The sequence below is a fragment of the Xenopus tropicalis genome, chromosome 2 (assembly GCF_000004195.4).
Source record: "Xenopus tropicalis strain Nigerian chromosome 2, UCB_Xtro_10.0, whole genome shotgun sequence".
Lineage (NCBI taxonomy): Eukaryota > Metazoa > Chordata > Amphibia > Anura > Pipidae > Xenopus > Xenopus tropicalis.
Genome location: NC_030678.2, coordinates 72,430,898 through 72,450,753, shown reverse-complemented (window position 1 = coordinate 72,450,753; position 19,856 = coordinate 72,430,898). Strand labels below are relative to the sequence as shown.

Genomic DNA, 19,856 nt, shown 5'->3' with positions numbered 1-19,856 from the left:
AGCATGCATAGAGGCTGCCTAATAGCCAATCATAGCCCTTATTTGGCACCTCCATGAACTTTTATGATGCTTGTGTTGCTCCCCAAGTCTTATATTTGACTGTGGCTCACAAGTAAGAAAGGTTGGGGAACCCTGACATAGGAGAAGTAGATTGAGGCAAATGAGCTTCTACAGAAATAGCTCAAAGTAGTGCAGTTTCTGCTAACAAGATCACCAGCCCAGGCTATCAAGTAAGAGATAATTGGGGGTTGGGGGATGCCCAACATTTTAGCGACCCCTCAGTAATTACACTTACTTCTCCTATAAAAAATGTTTCTGATATGTGTGTCTGATATTTTATTTTATAAAATTCTTTATCTCTTTACAGAAGTGGAATTACCATTTTTGAAGGTGGAGTTATGATGGAAGGAGCAAGGCTGGGAAATGATAACACAATACATGTCAGGTTTGGTGAACAGACAGGTTTGGGTGCATAGAGGAGATCCAGAGAGAGGGGATTGAAGGTGGAACAATTAGGGATTTCATATTTACCAGCAAGCACATTGCCAGTAAACATTTAATGTAATGCCAGTAACATTTAAATTAAGTGCATATCCTAAAAAACACTTGGCTTCAGGTGCATGTCCATTAAGAAGTACCCCCCACCCCCACCCCACTATAGAGGGAGCAGAAAGGATCAAAGGAGACAAGCAAGAGCATTTTCTATGAAGCAAAACTGAATACCCCAGATGCTGGATACCATACATTGCTGGGCATATCCTTAAGATAGTGAACAACCCATTGAGGTCAAAAAGAAAGTAGCAAAAACATATGCTATGCTATACTCTTGGGTTTACCTTTGTGGCAGATTAGTTGAATTGTTGTGCTACATAATGGGGCTGATTTACTAATCCACGAATCTGAATGGGAAAAATTCGGATTGGAAACGAACATTTTGCAACTTTTTCATATTTTTTGCGATTTTTGCGTCACCGTTACGACTTACGCGAATTGTCGCGACTTTTTCGTAGCCGTTACCATTTGCTTGTATATTGTCGCAACTTTTTCGTATTGAGCGCTCGTAAACGACGGGCAAAACTTTCAGACTTTGCATGATTTTGGAAGCCTCCCATAGGACTCAATGGCACCCTGCAGCTCCAACCTGGCCCAAGGAAAGTCACGATACTGAAGCTTGAATGAATCCGAAACTTTCGTACTCGGCGCGATGGCTACGAAAAAGTCGCGACAATTTGCGCAAGTCGTAACGCTACGAAAAAGTCGCAACAATTTATGAAAAAGTCGTAACGGCTACGAAAAACTTGCGACAATTTATGAAAAAATCGCAAAATACCGATCATTACGAAAAAAAACGCATTCGGACGCTTTTCGGACGTTCGTGGATTAGTAAATGTGCCCCTATGAGTACTTTTAGTTTTAGATATTAAATGTATATGCTCTCACCCTAAAAGTGACATGTAATGGGCACCAGAATGGTCCTGCAGAGACTTTTGTATTATTAACACAAGTATATGGAAGGATTTTAGGCCTGACAATATTTGTTGCAGTTACGCATGTAGCTAGTTAAGCACGTAGGCAGCCAAAGACTATGCCGCTTCCTTTCAGAAGTCGTTCCAAGTCTAGTATTGCGTAAGTCAATACAACTCACTCATCACCACCGAATTTCTTTGCTGTGTAACACTTAACTAATCCACTCTAGTTAAAACACTGTTTTTAATTCCCCCGCGCCCTTTCCTGAATGGGCTACAGCACTTCCTGTATATAGCCACTCCCATGACATCTGGCGGTCCGTTTCAGCTACAGGAAGTAGAAGCTGCCGTACCGGAACTTTCTATCAATGTCACTTCAGCATTTTTGTGAATAAAGTTGCAGGGTGGAGGCGGAGATCCGGAAGTTACTTCTATTCAGCTGTGGCAGATTCGCTAATATGTACGTGCCAGTTGTCACATGCATGTCATATAGTCGCTCAAAAACTAAAATCCAAGGTCAGTACGGCTACGAATATTTAATGGGATTTTATTTAATCTTAATTATGTGGCTGCTGCCGGCCACGTAGTTTGGAGTGGGGCACAACGATATTGAATCTGCTGTATCGGATAATCAGATCTCGGGAATAGGGGTGGGTTGGTGAAGGATCCTCCTGCTGTTTACGACACTGAATGCGCTTCTGTGTTTCAGGCTGGACCAGGTAAAGTGTCAGGATAAGAGATGGCGCGGCTAGTGGCAGTTGTAAAGTACAGCGATGAAGATTACCCATTTGAAAAGCGGCAGATGCCGCTTTACATCGACGACTCGCTTACGGTAAGATCTTTGCTGTGCTTTGCTCTGCAAACTTTGTACTGCGTAAGAGGCAAAGGTTGTGGGTGGAGGAGGGAACGTCAAACAAGCCCAGAGGCTTCTCTATCACTGAGTAGATTTTAGTTGTAAGGCCTGCACCCTTTTGCGTACACACTACCGGGCCAGAAATCATTTTCTAGTAGGCAGTTCATTTGTAATTAGGCGTTAACCTAATCGGAACAAAAATACTGCGGACCAGCTATATGCTTCTAGGCAGGTGTAAGGCAGAAATTGCAGGCCTCGCTGCAACTTGCTAATAGGTATTATTGTTCAATGGGAAGGCTCTTTGTAAACATAGTTGAGTGTTCCTGACGCAAATAAATCTTGGTCATACTAGACTTTTACCCTTGTATGGAATTACTGTTTTTGTTGAAATTCTTATTGTGGTTTTTCTGTTAAACGTTATGGTGTTGTTAAAATGTATTGTAGAACAAGCCATTTTTTTTATAGATAACATGTTTGATTCCATGCAGTATCATATCATCTTGAGTATGCAGTGCAGTTTTGGGCTCCAGTCCTTAAGAAGAATATTAATGAGCAGGAGAGAGTGCAGAGACGTGCAACTAAACTGGTAAAAGGAGTGGAAGAGTTAAGCCATAAGGAAAGACTGTTGGGTTTGTTTTCTCTGGAAAAAGACACTTGCGAGGGGACATGATTACTCTGTACAAGTACATTAGAGAGAATTATAGACAAATAGGGGATGTTCTTTTTTTTGCCCCATAAAAACGATCAGCCCACCAATGGCCACCCCTTTAGATCAGAGGAACGGAACTTTCATTCAGTGTAGGTGGTCTTTGACGGTGAGGGCAGTGAGGTTGGGAAATGCCCTTTCTAGTGATGTTGTATTGGCAGATTCTGTTAATGCCTATTAGAGGGGCCTGGAAGATTTTTTGAACAACCATAATACCCAAGGCTATTGTGATACTAAGATCTACAATTAGAATACATATTGGAGTATATAGTAAGGTTGGTTTAAGTCTATATATGTGTATTGAGATTCACTTGGTGGTGGTTAACTTTTACTTTGGTCTTTTTTTCAATCCGACTTAACTATGTAACCCTTTGATGCATGCTACTGCAGATTTGCATTAAATATAAAGGCCTTGAGGTTTACAACACTTGCTTATACAGTTATGGGACCAGTTAACCAGAATGCTTGGGACCTGGGGTAATCCAGATAGGGGTCTTTCTTTAATTCGGATCTCCTACCTTAAATCTACTTAAAAAATTATTTAAACAGTAATTTAAACCCAATAGGATTGTTTTGGCTCCAATAAGGATTAATTATATCTTAGCTGGGATCAAGTACAAGGTACTGTTGTATTATTACCATTAAACCATTTTTAAAAATATGACTTATTTGATTAAAATGGAGTCTATGGGATATGGTCTTTCCTTAATTCGAAACTTTCTGGATAATGGGTTTCCGGATAAGGGGTCTGATACCTGTATTAAGTTTTAATGATTTTCTGAAAAAAAGTCTCCAATAAAATTTAGCATATTTCTAGTTTCCCATAGCCATCATGTGAGAGCCTTCTGTACATCCAAAATTTCTGGGTTTGATGTTGTTGACCACTCTATATTCTGTTCTTCCCGGGGCAAAGTCTCTTTTCTGTGTGCACTCTTGGAATGCAGCTAAAGGGTACTTATCTGCATTGTCATTAAAGTGGAACAGTTGTGAAAATGTAAAAAAAAGTTTGAAATAAAATTTATGTGGGAGCCTGAGTCAGATTTTGGTGGTCTGTTAGGTCAGATACATTATTGTTGTGTGCTTCTTTTGCCTAGGCAACGAATTAGAAAGCCTTTCAGAATAACTAACTCTGACACAAAGCCTGAATGTAGAGAAAAGATTGCTGAGTAGTTAAATAGTGAAACATGACATAATTGTATTGGCAATGCCACAGAATCTTTACCTGATTTTATTTAATAAGTTCCTTATTTCCATGAGATAAAACCAATTTTACATTTTTATTTTCACAATAGCTCTGATTTAAGAGAGGGCAGTGCCCTGTATGTGTGCTAAGTTCTGTAATTTAGAGGAGCAGGGATTTACCTATGGGAACAAAAAACATATTTTGATTTGTAAGAGACGCAGAACTAATACTGAGAAGTGGCAGAGTAGCCCTATGCAATGGCAATATTTACAACAGACCACATTCTTTATACCCCTTATTGGTCCTTTCAGGCTACACTGGTGTACAGCTTTTCAGAAAAATGTTCATTGCTTTCTGTAGTCCACTGTTCTGTTTATGCTCTGCTCTTTTATCACCCTGCTTGCTGGGAGCACAGGCCAAAGCTGTAAGTAAAGTGTTGCGACATTTAGAATTCTGGGATAGGGATGACCAAAATTTATTGTAATATTTTATGTACCCATTTAGTTGAGTTGCATTGTGGTATTTATGTTATTCACTGCTTTTACCATTTTTAATGTCATATAATGCTATAAGTCTTTTTCCTGGTTAGGGAAAGAATAAACTCTCAACCATGTACCTATATAAATAACTTTGCTGTGCAGTTCTTGCAAAGAATGAGACTTGTGCCAATTAAGGCCCAGGGATATAGTTTTTATTTCTAATAGCAAATGCAATGCCCTAATCAGCTCAAATTGTCTTTTGAGGTAAATTTGCATGAACCAGTCAGTGAATGCTTCCATTATACTCATCTAAATATAGAAGGAATGCACTTGAAAATGTTTGCAAAAATCCTACTAGTCCTGCCCATCTGTTCCATTTCCTACTGCCTCCTTTCCCAGGCTGTGCAGGAGAACTGCCGGTACTTAGCACACTGCCCTGTAGGGTGCCAATCAGCACCCTACAGGGCAGAAGCCTGTCTTTGCTTGGCTTACTGCAGGGCTGTGATTGGCTATCCCCCTTCTACTGTGCTTCTGGCAGAGATCATTAGGACACACCCACACCTCATCTGAAACATGGACAGGGACCATAGCAGATCTATTAGCTCCAGAGTGAAGGGTTTTTACTTTATCCTATATGTCTCCTAGCAAATTCTACTACATGGCAGCACAACGGAGGAACATGTATAGGTATCATATTTCTAAAAGAAAGGACCTTATTTTACTGACAATACATTGGTTTTTTTTACCTCATGAGCGTATATTAATCTTTTAGATACTGCTTGGTATTATTTTGATTTCAGGACTGTGGTAATGCTTTCATTCTTAAATTTAATTCTTTCGGTTTTTTTTATAAGAAGTTGCAGCTGGAAGCTGTTTAAAGAAGAAGGAACGGCTACATCACCAAATGTTAGGGGTAACAAAATGTTGTGCATCCCCCCAGTGACTTTAATCGCTTAACTTTTACCCCAGGCTGGTGCTCCTGTTAGGAGAAAACCACACCAGCCTGGGGTAGCTGCGAGTGAGTGTCTGCTCCTCCTTCTTTTGTCTTCTTGCTGCTTGCACATGCACAGTAGAGGGAAAAGCTGAACTTTAACAAAAAAAGCCTAATATTTGGATCCCCCCAGTGGTTTTTACCATTCCTTCTTTTTTACAGATAGTCAGTATTTTTGCTTTAATTTGGGTATATTTCTATTTTATTGAAAGTCTAGTGTTTTAAATAAACCCTACAGTTTCATACTATTTTTGGTATGTTTATGCTGGCCAGACATCTCATTCAGATTTCTTTGTACATCAATATTGGATTATAGATTGAACATGCTGCATGGTGCACCAGCAGATAAAGAGGTGAAAAGGAGTTGCATCTTTACAAGCCCAAACAAGCATAGCACTAAAATGTTTTTCATACTGTGTGCAGCATTAAACATAAATCAGATTTTTTGCAATAGTCAACAGTATCTGTTTGGAGGTTTTCAAAGGAAGCTGAAAATCCAACAAATTGTGTGTGTAAATAGACCCTTGGCCAATTCAGTTCAAGCCAACTGTAAACTGTGTATTGCATATCTTTATATAAAACCAGAAAAAAGCTATGCAGTAAAGATGAAAGCTAGCATTGGGGGCAGTATGGAGGACTTATTGGTAGAGATTTCACATATGAATATGTAAATTAACATATAATATACTACTGAGCTCCCAGAATATGTAAATAGAAATAGTTTGTAAATAGTTTTGTCTGGATAACTGAAATCACCCATAATTGAGAGTAGAAATGGAATGATAATTTGGGGCATGTGGGGGGCAGTATCCTGCCTGCATACCTCCTAGATGGGTAGTTTTGGTTCACTATAGATGTTTGTATTTAAGCAGGTGTGAAAATGTGCTTTTAAAGCAATACTTACAGTTCCCATACTAATAAGGATATGCCAGCGTTACTAGCAATGTACAGGTATAGACTTCTTTCTCTAGAAAACAGCCCCCAAAGCCAGTCAAAGAGAGAGAGAGAGAAGAGAGCTGAAAGAGCCTTTCTACTTCCTTCAGTTAAGCTGGGTTTAAGGTGGCAAATCCTTCCATGGATTAGCACACAAATTAAATTAGTGCCACCTCCAGCCCAGTTTGATACAGTCTGCTCTTCGCTCCGAGGGACCCAAAGTAATCTCAGAATATTGGCTGAAATAAATACAACTGTACAAATCAGCAGTCAACTGATAATCCTTTATATAATGATCTTATTGTTATCAGAAAGCTTAAAGCTGGCCATACACGTGGCGATCTAACGATGTTTCGTGCGACCATTGGTCGCACGAAACATCGTCAGATCCGCCACACACAGTCAGGGCTGAAACAGCAGATAAGGAGGTAGAAACCTCCTTCTGCCGATTCAGCCCTGACGGCAGATTTTGGTCAGACGCCTTCTATGGCGCCCGATCAAAATTTTCTAACCTGCCCGATTGGCGAGTCGTCAGTCGATATCAGCAGCTGCCGACATGCCATACACGCACCGAATATCGTACGAAACGAGGTTTCGTACGATAGTATCGGTGCGTGTATGGCCAGCTTAAGAGACTGCAGCTGGGGAGAAGGCATGGGTTTATTTTTACGGAGGACTTTTCTTGTAACTTCTACTTTTGAAAAGGAACACAAAGCAAGAAGAAAAATATTGTCTTGCTAATTTCCTTAACCACCCAGGTTTCTGTTTTACATAACACACTGTAACTTTAAAAAAAAAAAAGCCACATTACCGGTTTGAGTAAAAACGTGTTACAATAATGGTAACGTGTGCCAGCCAGGCAAATCCAGCTTCAGTTAAATCTTTCTGGGCAGGAACTTTTTTCCCCACCAACTAGTTTTTACTTTTTCAGTTAAAAATGTATTAAAATATTTTTGTATTGTATAAATGTAGTTTTTCATATTTACATTTCTAGTTTCTTTTAAATGGAGAGTAGGTAATTATCTTGTTTGTATTAAAGGAGCATCAAATTTAAAATTATTTTATTATATTGTATATATTTAGTTATTTTTATTCAGATATTATTGTGTTTTTATATATTACTATGTGGAAAAAGTAATTTAAATAAATTTGTGTTAGTGATTATAGATCAGAACAATTTTACAGGCTGAGAATCTAGTTGTTTGTATTGAATACTATGTAGTCAGAGAGGCTTTCTAAAGATTTTTTAAGCTTGGTGTAAACATTACATTTTAATGTTTTGTGTTTTCTTCCTTTTACTTTAGATGGTGTTGGAATTTTCTGATAACATGTTAAATCTTGATAAACAGCAGATAGACACAGTACAACTTGAGCAGTTTATCCAGGTAATCTATTTAAAAATCGTTTTTATTTTTGTAACCATTTTATTCTTTCTTTGAATACCAGGAAACATCTAAATTCTGTTATATTGCTTTATTGTTTGTGTTAAACATTAATGGGCCAAAAAAAGCCTAAAAGCAAAAATTATCTGTTTTGCTGATGATTTTTTGCCTTCAAGTAAAATATTTCTTAGCAGCAGTCCTCTTTTGTATGGGAAAAGGTTTCCATCCTGTAGCTGGCCAAAAATAAAATTATAGGCAAAGTAACACCAAATAATAAAAATATAGACTATGCGGCAGATTTATCAAAGCACGAATTTATGATTGTTAAAAGTACAATTGGAAAACATTTGGAGTGACCACGATAATTTCTAATGTGCAAAAATTGTGGGAAACTTCTTTTCTTGGTTATACAAAAATTTTGTGGTTGCGATCCGAAAGTTACAAAATTTTTGTATCCAAACGATTGTTAATGGTGCGAAACCTTTCTGACTTTGAAACTTCAATGCATGATTTTGAAAGCCTGCTATAGGACTTAATAGCACTCTGCAGCTCCAACCTGGCCAAAAGATAGTCACGATACCAAAGCTTAAATTAATTCTGAAATTTTTATTATCCTTGCGTAAAGTACGACTTCTTTGTGCAATAATGACCGTATGACAAAAAAGTTGTACTTTTTAAACAATATTATCGTAAACCGTGCGAAAAGTTCTAAACTTTAGAAAAAATACAATTTTTTTTCTAATCGTGGTTTAATGAATGGGCCCCAAAATGTGATAGTTATCTACTAATAAATATTTATTGACAAAAACAGACATTTTAGATTATTAGCATTTTTGACCTGGCCAACAGTCACCTAATACATTGTTGTACCCTATATTCCAGGTGCTAATATTCCACTTATATGCCACCTCCCTTTGCAGTAAAATTGCCAGTTAAGAAAGAAAAAAAAAATACTTACCCCATGCCCAGTGGGTGTCTTTAAACTCAGGGTATGAGCAGATCTTAACTTATATGGCCACCTTTACTCTTAAAACCTCATCCAGCATTGAAAAGACCTTGCCTACAGCTGGCATCCTGCCTCTTGAAGATCACATTAAATATCTTCCACAGGCATTGTCAGATCAGCGCCCTCTTCAGTTACTACAGGATCCCTTATCCGCAAACCCATTATCCAGAAAGTTCTGAATTACGGAAATGCCATCTCCCATAGAATCCATTATAAGCAAATAATTCTAATTTGTAAAAATGATTTCCTTTATCTCTGTAATAATAAAACAGTACCTTGTACTTGATCCCAACTAAGGTATAATTAATCCTTATTGGAGGCAAAACAATCCTATTGGGTTCATTTAATATTAAAATAATTTTTAACAGACTTAAGTTATAGAGATCAAAATTACGGAAAGATCCCTTCTCTGGAAAACCCCAGGTCGCGAGCATTCTGGATAACAAAACTGTGGCATTTGAACCCTCTGTGGCTTCACAATGAATCAAATTAAAGTACATCGGAAGGTGTACATTTCTTTAACATGCTCTAACATACTGGGCCAGAGTTGGGGTAAACTATTTGATACATTAAAATAACACCCAAAGTATGTATCCTTGGCTTTCTAGATGAAATTATACCATTATGCCCTAAATTGTGCCGGTGAATCCACTTTTCCTTGTCTCATAACTAATTATACAGAAGGGGCAATAGTTATTATAGCGTGGAAGCCGGCATCACCAGTAATGTTGCCCATAGCAACCATCCAGTAATTAGAATTCAACGGTCACCTACAAGCTAGAGGACAACAGCAAAGATCTGACTGGTTGCTATGAGCATGTGGTGGTGGGTGTATTTGGCCACCTGTGGATAGCTGTTTTAGCCATAAAGTGGGTTAGATTTGGGGCAATAATTTGATTAGTGGTTTGATGTATTGCTGCATTTTATCAATATGATATTATTTAATTGCTGGCAGGAGGCTTATCTAGCTCCTATCTATCTCAGGCACCCCTCCTTGACCATTAGAGTAGAGGGAATTTTTTTTTAAGCTAATTATGTTTGAGTTTATTTATACAATTGCACAGTTGATATAAAGGAAAAATTGCACACCTAGTAAAAGGCATATTTTGTGTTCTAGCGCCATAGAATGCTGAAAGAACAAGATCTTGCTTCTGCCATGACAGTTACATCTCGTGAAGTATTCAATGCACTTTCTCAGCTGCTCCCATGCGTTGGCTGTCGGCGATGTGTGGAACGGCTCTTTTCTCAGGTTATGCAGACTGGAATTCAAGCTTTGGATCCACTTTCTGTGGGTGCTAATGGAGTACTTACTTTGTCACATGGCTTTATGACTGATGCAACTAAGTTGTATACCCTCTTTTACATGTGTGGGTAAGTAGCATTTTCTGTTAGCCCCAACATTTTAGAAAAGAAGAGAATGATAAATCTCTGCGACAGCAGGTGATTAATTTCTCCGAAATGCCTAGTGGAATTGCCAGTGGAAAGGCAAATGTGAAGTCACACAAAGATTTTCAGTCAACTTCATGCGACTTTGGAAAATGAAGCAATGCATATTTCTTTCCACCGGAGATTCACTTTGTTGTCAGTGGAAAGGCATTTCGGGGAGATTAATCGCCCGCGGTAGGGATTTTTCGTGGGTGACTGACCTCTACCTGGGGCATTAGCCTATGGGTGAAGACACACAGAGCTACTTAGTAGCAGCTACTTTTCACAGCTACTAAATGCCAAAAAATACCCTGTAATAGACAATGAGAATTGCCTCTGCTTAGACACACGTAGGGACTATTATCAGTAAACAATCGGCATCGTCTATTTTAGTAGCCGTGACAAGTAGCTGCTTCTAGTTGCTCTGATCAGCAATGCTGATTGTTTACTGATAATTGTCTTTGTGTGTCTTAGCAGAGGCAATACTCAGTATTGTCTATGACAGGGAATTTTCTGGTGTTTAGTAGCCGTGAAAAAGTAGCTGCTACTAGTTGCTCTTCCTGTCTTCACCCTAAGGGCAGGGGTACACGGGGAGATTAGTTGTACCACGACAAATCTCCTTTGTCGAAGGCGACTAATCTCCCCGCAATGCCATCCCACCGGCTAAAATTTAAATCGCCGGTGGGATGGCATACGCGTCTCTGCGATGTCCAGCAGTCGCTAAAGTTTCCTCTGAAGACCACTTCAGGCGACTGCGGGACATTGCAGCAACGCGTATGCCATCCCACTGCCGATTTACATTCTAGCCGGTGGGATGGCATTGTGGCGAGATTAGTCGCCCTCGACAACAGAGATTTGTTGCGGTGCGACTAATCTCTCAATGTACCCCTGCCCTAACAATCAATAGATAGCCACTTGTCAGTGGCTAGCCAGGTGGCTATATGACCTGTTATCTCTAAATAACAATGGTTCATTATAGCCTGATACATTTTCTTCTAGCTAAAATACAATAATCCATGCTTGAGCAGATCATGTATTAGGATAAGCTTGTACACTGAATAACCTCTTAAGAAAAATGTGTTATAAATTGCACTGATAATGATTTGTATAGAAGGCTGAAAGTGGGGACCAGCATGGCGTAAAGATACAAGAAGCAGTATGATGGCATATAATAATAAAAACAGAAAAAAAATTATGAATTGCAAGTTTGCTCAGAAATCTAGTAGTTTTACATAACGTGGGCGGGTATTCACACTGGTTGTATGTGTACTGCGATGCAGTTCATGTAATCCAGAATGGACAATTATGCCTAAAAGTTAATGTAAACCGCCCAAAAATCTAGTGTAAACATTCTTGATGCTTCATTGAGCATTAATATCTCAGAAATCAGTTAAAGTAGTAAAGGAATGTGATTTGCAGTAGTGGTTAGAATAATACTTTGCATAAGTCTACACCACTTTTTTTTATTTTGATCAAATCCTCTTTATGATGCCAGCATAGCGTTCAATAACTAATTTTTTTAGAAATTTGTTCTTCCTCAATGACTTCTAATTTCTTTATTTACAACATGGGGTACTTTATTATAATACACAAGTTTTAGTGAGTCGTGACAAAATGACATCCCTAAATTACACTTGCATGTTCACGTATTAATTTATTTTTTGCCATTTTCGCAGGTCAAAAATGAACAATGAGTTAGATGCAATTGCAAAAAACAAGAAAGGCAAGAAAAATAATAGATGCAAATTCCATTCTTTAGATGTTCGTAAACCAAAGCCTGTAGGGTAAGTATTTTGTTCATTTTCACTTCAGATTGTAAGATTAACTTAACAGCAGTGATCCCCAACCAGTGGCTTGTGAGCAACATGTTGCTTACCAACTCCTTGGATGTTGCCTCCAGTGGCCTCAAAGCAGGTGCTCATTTTTGATTTCCTGGCTTGGAGGCAAGTTTTGGTTGCATAAAAACTCAGTGTAATGGCAAACAGAGCCTAATGTAGGCTTCCAGTCCTCATAGGGGCTCTTAAATAGCCAATTATTGCTCTTATAGGCACCATCAGGAACCATTTTCATGCATTTGTTGTTCACCAACACTTTTTCCCATTTGAATGTGGCTCACGGTTATAAAAGGTTGGAGATACCTGACTTACAGGCATAATTAGAACATAAAATAAGGACATGCTTTGCTTCTAATTTATATACTTCTTTCTTACACTTACACAGAATATAAATGTGGCAGCAGAATCTACCTTCCCTGCTAATGTGAATTAGAGCACTTTTTTTATCTGTTTTATTGAAACATGAAAGTTAGACTGCAAGTACACAGGCCAGCAATTCAATTGGTTACTTGGATTGTTAGATTTTATTCCCCCCCCCAAAATTTGGGCATGTAACTCAGGAATCTGTGCATGCAGTCCTCTCAGAGTGGGACTGTGAACGAGTTTGCGTTGGTTCTGTCTAATTTGGCTTTCACTTGTGTGGCCAAATCATGCAACGGTCCACTTGTTTAAAGACCTTGCCAAAGTATAAGAGGCCTTATTTACTGAAGACTAGGCAGGGTGCAAAATCAAAAAACAGACTCAAGCCACAAAGTTTTACATTGTGCTACATATTTGCTCATGCTGTCATCATGAGGGTAGGGCAAGTAAATGCATGCCCATAACACCCCACGAGATATGTAACCTCATAGTTCTCAAGCACTTATGTCCTAGGTCATCATAAATATCCCCTCTAATCTCTCTTTGCATGGTCAGCCACATGGTGGGTGTCAAAATTCTTACTCTTTCCTTTTTAACTAATTTTATGTTTTTGTTTTTTTTTATGCTTGTGCTGTATCTGTAATCTGATGAGCAGTTTATCTCTGGCTCCCAACCTTGCCTTTACTTTATATTATTTAATGTATCTAGAAACTCTGGCCCGTTTAAACAATAGGCTTAGAATATTTGTTTATTCTGTGGTAATGCATGCAAATGTACTGATGTCTCATTCAGAGGTCACTGGATGGATGTTTGGGAGGTTATGTCCCCGGAATGCCGTGATGAAGTAGCATTAATTGATTCAAACTGTCTTTTGGAAACCCTAGAAAATTATCTTCAAAAGCACAGGTAAGTTCTAAAATTATTTATGAAGAACAAGCCAAATGCATTATTGTCTTTGTATCAGGATTTTCCAAATAATTCCAAAATCATCAGATGGCAGTAGGATTGTTAGATGTATTCTCCCCTACATGAAGACCCTTGAATTCCACAAGCCCTCTTGAAGGGTATGAAAACAAATATATTTTGTTCAGCTACTTTTCTGCAACACAACTGTGTTCTTTGTTCCTGTGATTAACCTTGCACAACTTCTCTCCAGCTGCCAGTCTTTATTTTAGGCTCTAAAATCCTTATTTTGTTGCACTTTAGAGCACATATATAATCTAAGTTTTAAATGATAATTTATACTCTACAATTCTAAGATAAGGCCATTTCATGGTTATGTCTACCTTAGAATAGCTCCCTTGTAAAGTACAGGGATGTATGTACAGTCATGGCTGAAATTGTTGGCACTCCAGACAATTTTCCAGAAAATCAAGTATTTCTCACAGAAAAGTATTGCAGTAACACATGTTTTGCTATACACATGTTTATTCCCTTTGTGTGTATTGGAACAGAACAAAAAAGGGAGGAAAAATGCAAATTGGACATAATGTCACATAAAACTCCAAAAATGGACTGGACAAAATTATTGGCACCCTTTCAAAATTGTGGATAAGTAAGATTGTTTCAAACATGTGTTGCTCCTTTAAACTCACCTGGGGCAAGTAATAGGTGTAGGCAATATAAAGATCACACCTGAAATCAGATAAAAAGGAGAGAAGTTCACTTAGTCTTTGCATTGTGTGTCTGTTTGTGCCACACTAAGCATGGACAACAGAAAGAGGAGAAGAGAACTGTCTGAGGACTTGAGAACCAAAATTGTGGAAAAATATCAACAATCTCAAGGTTACAAGTCCATCTCCAGAGATCTAGATTTGCCTTTGTCCACAGTGCGCAACATTATCAAGAAGTTTGCAACCCATGGCACTGTAGCTAATCTTCCTGTGCTTGGACGGAAGAGAAAAAACGATGAAAGGTTGCAACGCAGGATAGTCCATATGGTGAATAAGCAGCCCCAAACAAGTTCCAAAGAAATTCAAGCTGTCCTGCAGGCTCAGGCAGCATCAGTGTCAGCGCGAACTATCCGTCGACATTTAAATGAAAATGAAACTCTATGGCAGGAGACCCAGGAGGACCCCACTGCTGACACAGAGACATAAAAAAGCAAGACTGCAGTTTGCCAAAATGTACTTGAGTAATCCTTCTGGGAAAACATCTTGTGGACAGATGAGACCAAGATAGAGCTTTTTGGTACAGCACATCATTCTACCGAAAACTGAATGAGGCCTATAAGCAAAGAATACAGTACCTACAGTGAAATATGGTGGAGGTTCAATGATGTTTTGGGGTTGTTTTGCTGCCTCTAGCACTGGGTGCCTTGAATGTGTGCAAGGCATCATGAAATCTGAGGATTACCAAAGGATTTTGGGTCGCACTGTAGAGCCCAGTGTCAGAAAGCTGGGTTTGCTTCCGAGATCTTATGTACGCAGCGCTATACAGTAGGATACATTAAGATAATAATAGATAAATACACAGTATAACAATAAATACAAGATACAGTTGCAATAAGTTAAGAGTCAAAGACACAAGAGAATGGAGGTCCCTGCCCCTTAGAGCTGCTGTACTGCAGTTACTGTGACTTACTAAGGTTCATACTATCCACTCAAAAGAGAAGACAGGGACGCACTCCCATAGTATAAAATCAATTATATACACTTTTAATTAAAATATATTGCACAGTCAGCATCTCAAATAATAAAATCTAAGTTGATAGCCCGATAGCCCAACATGTTTCGTCTTGATTCTGACAATTCTGTTCAATGTTATCCTACATTCTAGGGTATATTTATTTACATTGGTATACACTGATATACACTGGTGATGTTGTCCACAACCAATCAGCAATTAGAATTGAACGGTCACCTAGAAGTTAGGAAACAAAAGCAAAGATCTGATTGGTTGCTATGGGAAACATCAAAGGTTATGTCTCCAATGTTAATAAATACACCCCTCTGTGTTATTACAGCAATTCAAGGGCTAACTTTGTCCTAACTACTGTGACTTTTACCTGATCAACTGCACACAACCTGCCATGGGAACATACTAGTCTCTGTCCTTTCTGGAATTTTGTTCTGTGCAAGGCTGACTTGTTCTGGTGTATTATTCTACTAGAGTCCTTGATCCGTTTGATTCCTGTACCTTCAGAATTATTTCTTGTCCTTCCTTCTTTACAACTTTGAATAAAGTTGTTACGTGTTTTACTTCTCTTTTACGTACAACTGGAAATAGAGATGCATTTTCTGTTAAAACAGAGCAGCTTACGGCCTGATAATGACACAAAAAAACCAATGGCTTCTTTTGAATTCTGTAATTTCTCTTAGCGCTTTAGTGAATAGGGAGCACTGTTTTACTTGTCTGCTATGTGCAGTTCTCAGCTTTGACAGGTAGGAGGCATTGCTTTACAAACAATTTGTCCTGTCACGCTGAAAGCGAAGAAGAGAAAGCTGAGAGGAAAAGAACAGTAGTCTATTGTGAGAAAAGAGAAGTGTCTTATTTTAAAGAATCCATGCACCATGAGCTGCTTTAAACAATGGTCAACTCTCTGGTAATCCAGAGATGAATTATTTTCCCAAACATCAGTAATTGTAATAAAAGTATATGTATTAAAAGTACAGGTATGGGACCTGTCATCCAGAATGCTTGGGACCTGGGGTTTTCCGTATATGGGATCTTTCCGTAATTTGGATCTCCATAAAAATCATTTAAATATTAAATAAACCCAATTGAATGGTTTTCATTCCAATAAGGATTAATTATATCTTAGTTGGGATCAAGTACAAGGTACTGTTATTACAGAGATAAAGAAAATCATTTTTAAAAATGAGAATTATTTGCTTATAATGGATTCTATGGGAGATGGCCTTTCTGTAATTTGAAACTTTCTGCATAATGTGTTTCCGGATAATGAATGCTATACCTGTACTGTGGGTTGGATTTTGATCAACTGTTAACATTTATCCCACCCTTCTTAAAGGAACAGTAACATCAAAAAATTAAAGTGTTTTAAAGTAATTAAAATATAATGTGCTGTTGCTCTGCAAAAACCTGGTGTTTTTGCTACAAAAAAGCTACTATATAAATAAGCTGCTGTGTAGCCATGGGGGCAGCCATTCAAGCTGGAAAAAAGGAGAAAAGGCACAGGTTACATAGCAGATAACTAGTAGATAAGCCCCATATAATGGGGGTTTATCTGTTATCTGCTAAGTAACCTGTGCCTTTTCTCGTCATTTGAATGGCTGCCCCCATGGCTACACAGCAGCTAACTTATATAAACTATAGTAGTCTTTCTGAGGCAAACACACCAGTTGTAGCAATGCAGGGCAACAGTACATTATATTATTACTTTTATACACTTTCGTTTTTTGGTGTTACGGTTTCTTTAATACCCTAGAATTCTCTTGCATTCACTTAAAGGAAAAGTAACACTAAAAATTTTTAAGTAAAAGCTCTATTCTCCCCTGCCCCAATAATTGCCCTATCCTGCAAACCATTTAGTATTTTGAATGCTTTATTAGAAAATACCTGTTAAAACTTGGCTTCCAGTCATTTGAAAAAAAGGCGATACGGCGATGCAGGGGAAGCATCCACTATGCGGCGATCGATTGATCGACCCTAGCCTGACTCCTTCCTATTCGGAAGGAAGGCTAGGGTCGATTAATCGATCATCGCATAGTGGATGCTTCCCCTGCATCGCTGTATCGCCTTTTTACAAATGACCGGAAGCCAAGTTTTAACAGGTATTTACGGTAAAGAGAAATGGCTTTTACAACATTTGCAATATATAGTTGCAATTGAATGAAGTATTATTGTTTAATCCTTTTATTCTTCCCTGGGTCAGTGTAGTTCTCTTTATCAGCAGATTTTCAACATTGTTAAGTCTGAAGGTCCCCATTCATGTTGAGATTCGGGGACCGCATCAACGAGCCGATGCGGTCCCCGATCCAACTGAATTTTCTAACCTGGCCGATCGATATCCGACCAATTTTAGGCAGGCCCCTCGTTTCTGCCCCTACACAGGCCGATACAGCCAGACTGATACTGGTTTCAGTAGCATTTACAGTGCCCTACATAATGTTTGGGGCAAAGACACGTTTTTCGTTACCCCTCTGCTCCTCCGTGTAAGATTTCAAATTAAACAATTCAGACATGGTTAAAGTGCACATTCCAGATTTCAGTTTAAAGTTCTCTGCATACATTTGTTTCACCGTGTAGAAATTAACACTTATACATTGTCCCGAACATGGTGCCCTGAAATGAGGGGGACTAAGTAATGGTAAGTATATTAAAACAGTCATGTTTAGTACTTTGTTGCATATCCCTTGAATGCAATGACTGCTTGAAGCCTGTGATTCATTGATATCACCACCAGGTGCTGAGAATCTTCTCTAGTGATGCTCTGCCAAGCTTCTATTGCAGGCACCTTCAACTTAAATCACATTTCTTTATTCTAATGTATGACGCTACTATAACAACGTATAGTAACAAATTTCAAACACTTCCCTTTTTATTAGCCCCATATATATAATATTAATAAATATATATATATATATAACTTCGGAATGAGGACCGCTTCACACAGGACTTATGTAAGAAAAAAATTTATTTATAGTAACATAGCGAAGCCTGACGTTTCGGCTGGATAACCAGCCTTTCTCAAAGTTACCAAACAAAATGTGGGACAGTTGTTTGGTAACTTTGAGAAAGGCTGGTTATCCAGCCGAAACGTCAGGCTTCGCTATGTTACTATAAATAAATTTTTTTCTTGCATAAGTCCTGTGTGAAGCGGTCCTCATTCCGAAGTTTATTTTGCACCTATTTTTGGACTGCACCCAGGCAAACAATGGCTTTGATTTTCGAGAGTGCCTATCTGCAACAGTTTGTATATATATATATATATAATACAGGATATGGAAAGTGGGCTTAAATTTGCTATTTTCAGTTTGTAAAATACCATTTATGTTTGCTGTGGTTTGAAAAACATTTCACTTTGCTATATGTTCTGCACATTGTTTAAAAATTGTATTCTGCAGTTTTGAAAACACTTAAAAATTCAAAAGCTTATTAATATAATTTTGTTTCTCTGTTTGATTTAGATTTTGTGCCGACTGCAAAAATAAAGTCCACAGGGCATTCAATATATTAACTGGAGAACTGGATTTTAGTAAAGTAAAGGGCTACTGTGCTAACGTCTACCAAGGTCTTCGCTGCTGTCCACATGAAGGACATATTCACTTGTGCTGTGAGACAGACTTTATTGCACATGTATTGGGTCGAGCAGAGCCAGAGTTCGCCGGAGGGTATGAGTATGTAACTTGCTAGAATGGGCTGTCTAGCGCTTTGCTTTTCTTTTCCGAGTTTTGTAGAAACCATTGCTATTTGTCTGTCATTTTTATTTTTTGTTTTGACCACTTCAGGGGACTTTATTATATACTGGAGCATGGCAATTATCTGCAGACATTTAGCTATTAATGTATTATGTTCTTAGCGCTGTAGTTCTACACCTTAATGCAACAAATGCAGCTGTCTTTCTGTGTTACGTTTTAAATGTTTTAACTTCTGCCCTTACATTACTCAAGTCAATTATTTTTTTGAAATTTGAGTATATTAGATATTATCAGTACAAGAGTAGAAAACTTCCATAGAAAGCAGTGTACAGGTATAGGATCCATTATCTGGAAAGCTCCAAATTAAAGAAAGGCTACCTCCATTTTAATCAAATAGTTCAGATTTTTAAAAATGATTTCCTTTTTCTCTGTAATAATAAAACAGTACCTTGTACTTGATCCCAACTAAAATATAATAAATCCTAATTATTTTTTAGTAGACTTAAAATAAGATCCAAATTTGGGAAAACTCCCTTATCTGGAAACATTCTAGATAACCAATACCATAAACGGCTAAACAGGTTAAATGGCTATACAGAAAATTGCACTTCTGTTCTGCTTTTTATCCAGCGTTATACATTAATCCATTAGACTAATGAGACTAATGCTGTAGGCGAATAATCTCTCCACCGACAACAATACAAATCACAAGTGGAAAGTCCTACGCATTGCTTAGGTTTTCTGAAGTGCGGTTTCCTCCTGCAGGCAACATTGCACGACTTCGGAAAACTGAAGTTATGTAGGCAACTAAATCTCTCCAGGGGACATCAGCCTTAGTTTGCATGTGCTAGAACAGGTACTACAGCACACTTGGGTGTAGGCAGATATGTGACTGTCATGCCTGACCACCTGTG

General features: G+C 38.2%; 1 protein-coding gene across 3 annotated transcripts in view; it reads left to right on the top strand.

Annotated features, from left to right (window-relative positions):
• Positions 1-1,853: 1,853 nt before the first annotated feature.
• Positions 1,854-19,856, top strand: part of ggnbp2 (gametogenetin binding protein 2) — a 28,040-nt gene continuing 10,037 nt past the window's right edge. Inside the window, exons 1-7 of one of the 3 annotated variants that reach the window (XM_012959947.3) lie at positions 1,854-1,982; positions 2,176-2,298; positions 7,916-7,996; positions 10,117-10,370; positions 12,101-12,208; positions 13,412-13,525; positions 18,712-18,915. In XM_012959947.3, the coding sequence (XP_012815401.1) occupies positions 2,206-2,298; positions 7,916-7,996; positions 10,117-10,370; positions 12,101-12,208; positions 13,412-13,525; positions 18,712-18,915 (854 nt within the window). In that variant the 5' untranslated portion in view covers positions 1,854-1,982; positions 2,176-2,205. Of the gene's footprint in view, positions 1,983-2,137; positions 2,299-7,915; positions 7,997-10,116; positions 10,371-12,100; positions 12,209-13,411; positions 13,526-18,711; positions 18,922-19,856 lie in introns of those variants that run through there. The other 2 variants (XM_012959940.3, NM_001006808.1) reach the window with 2 other exon arrangements.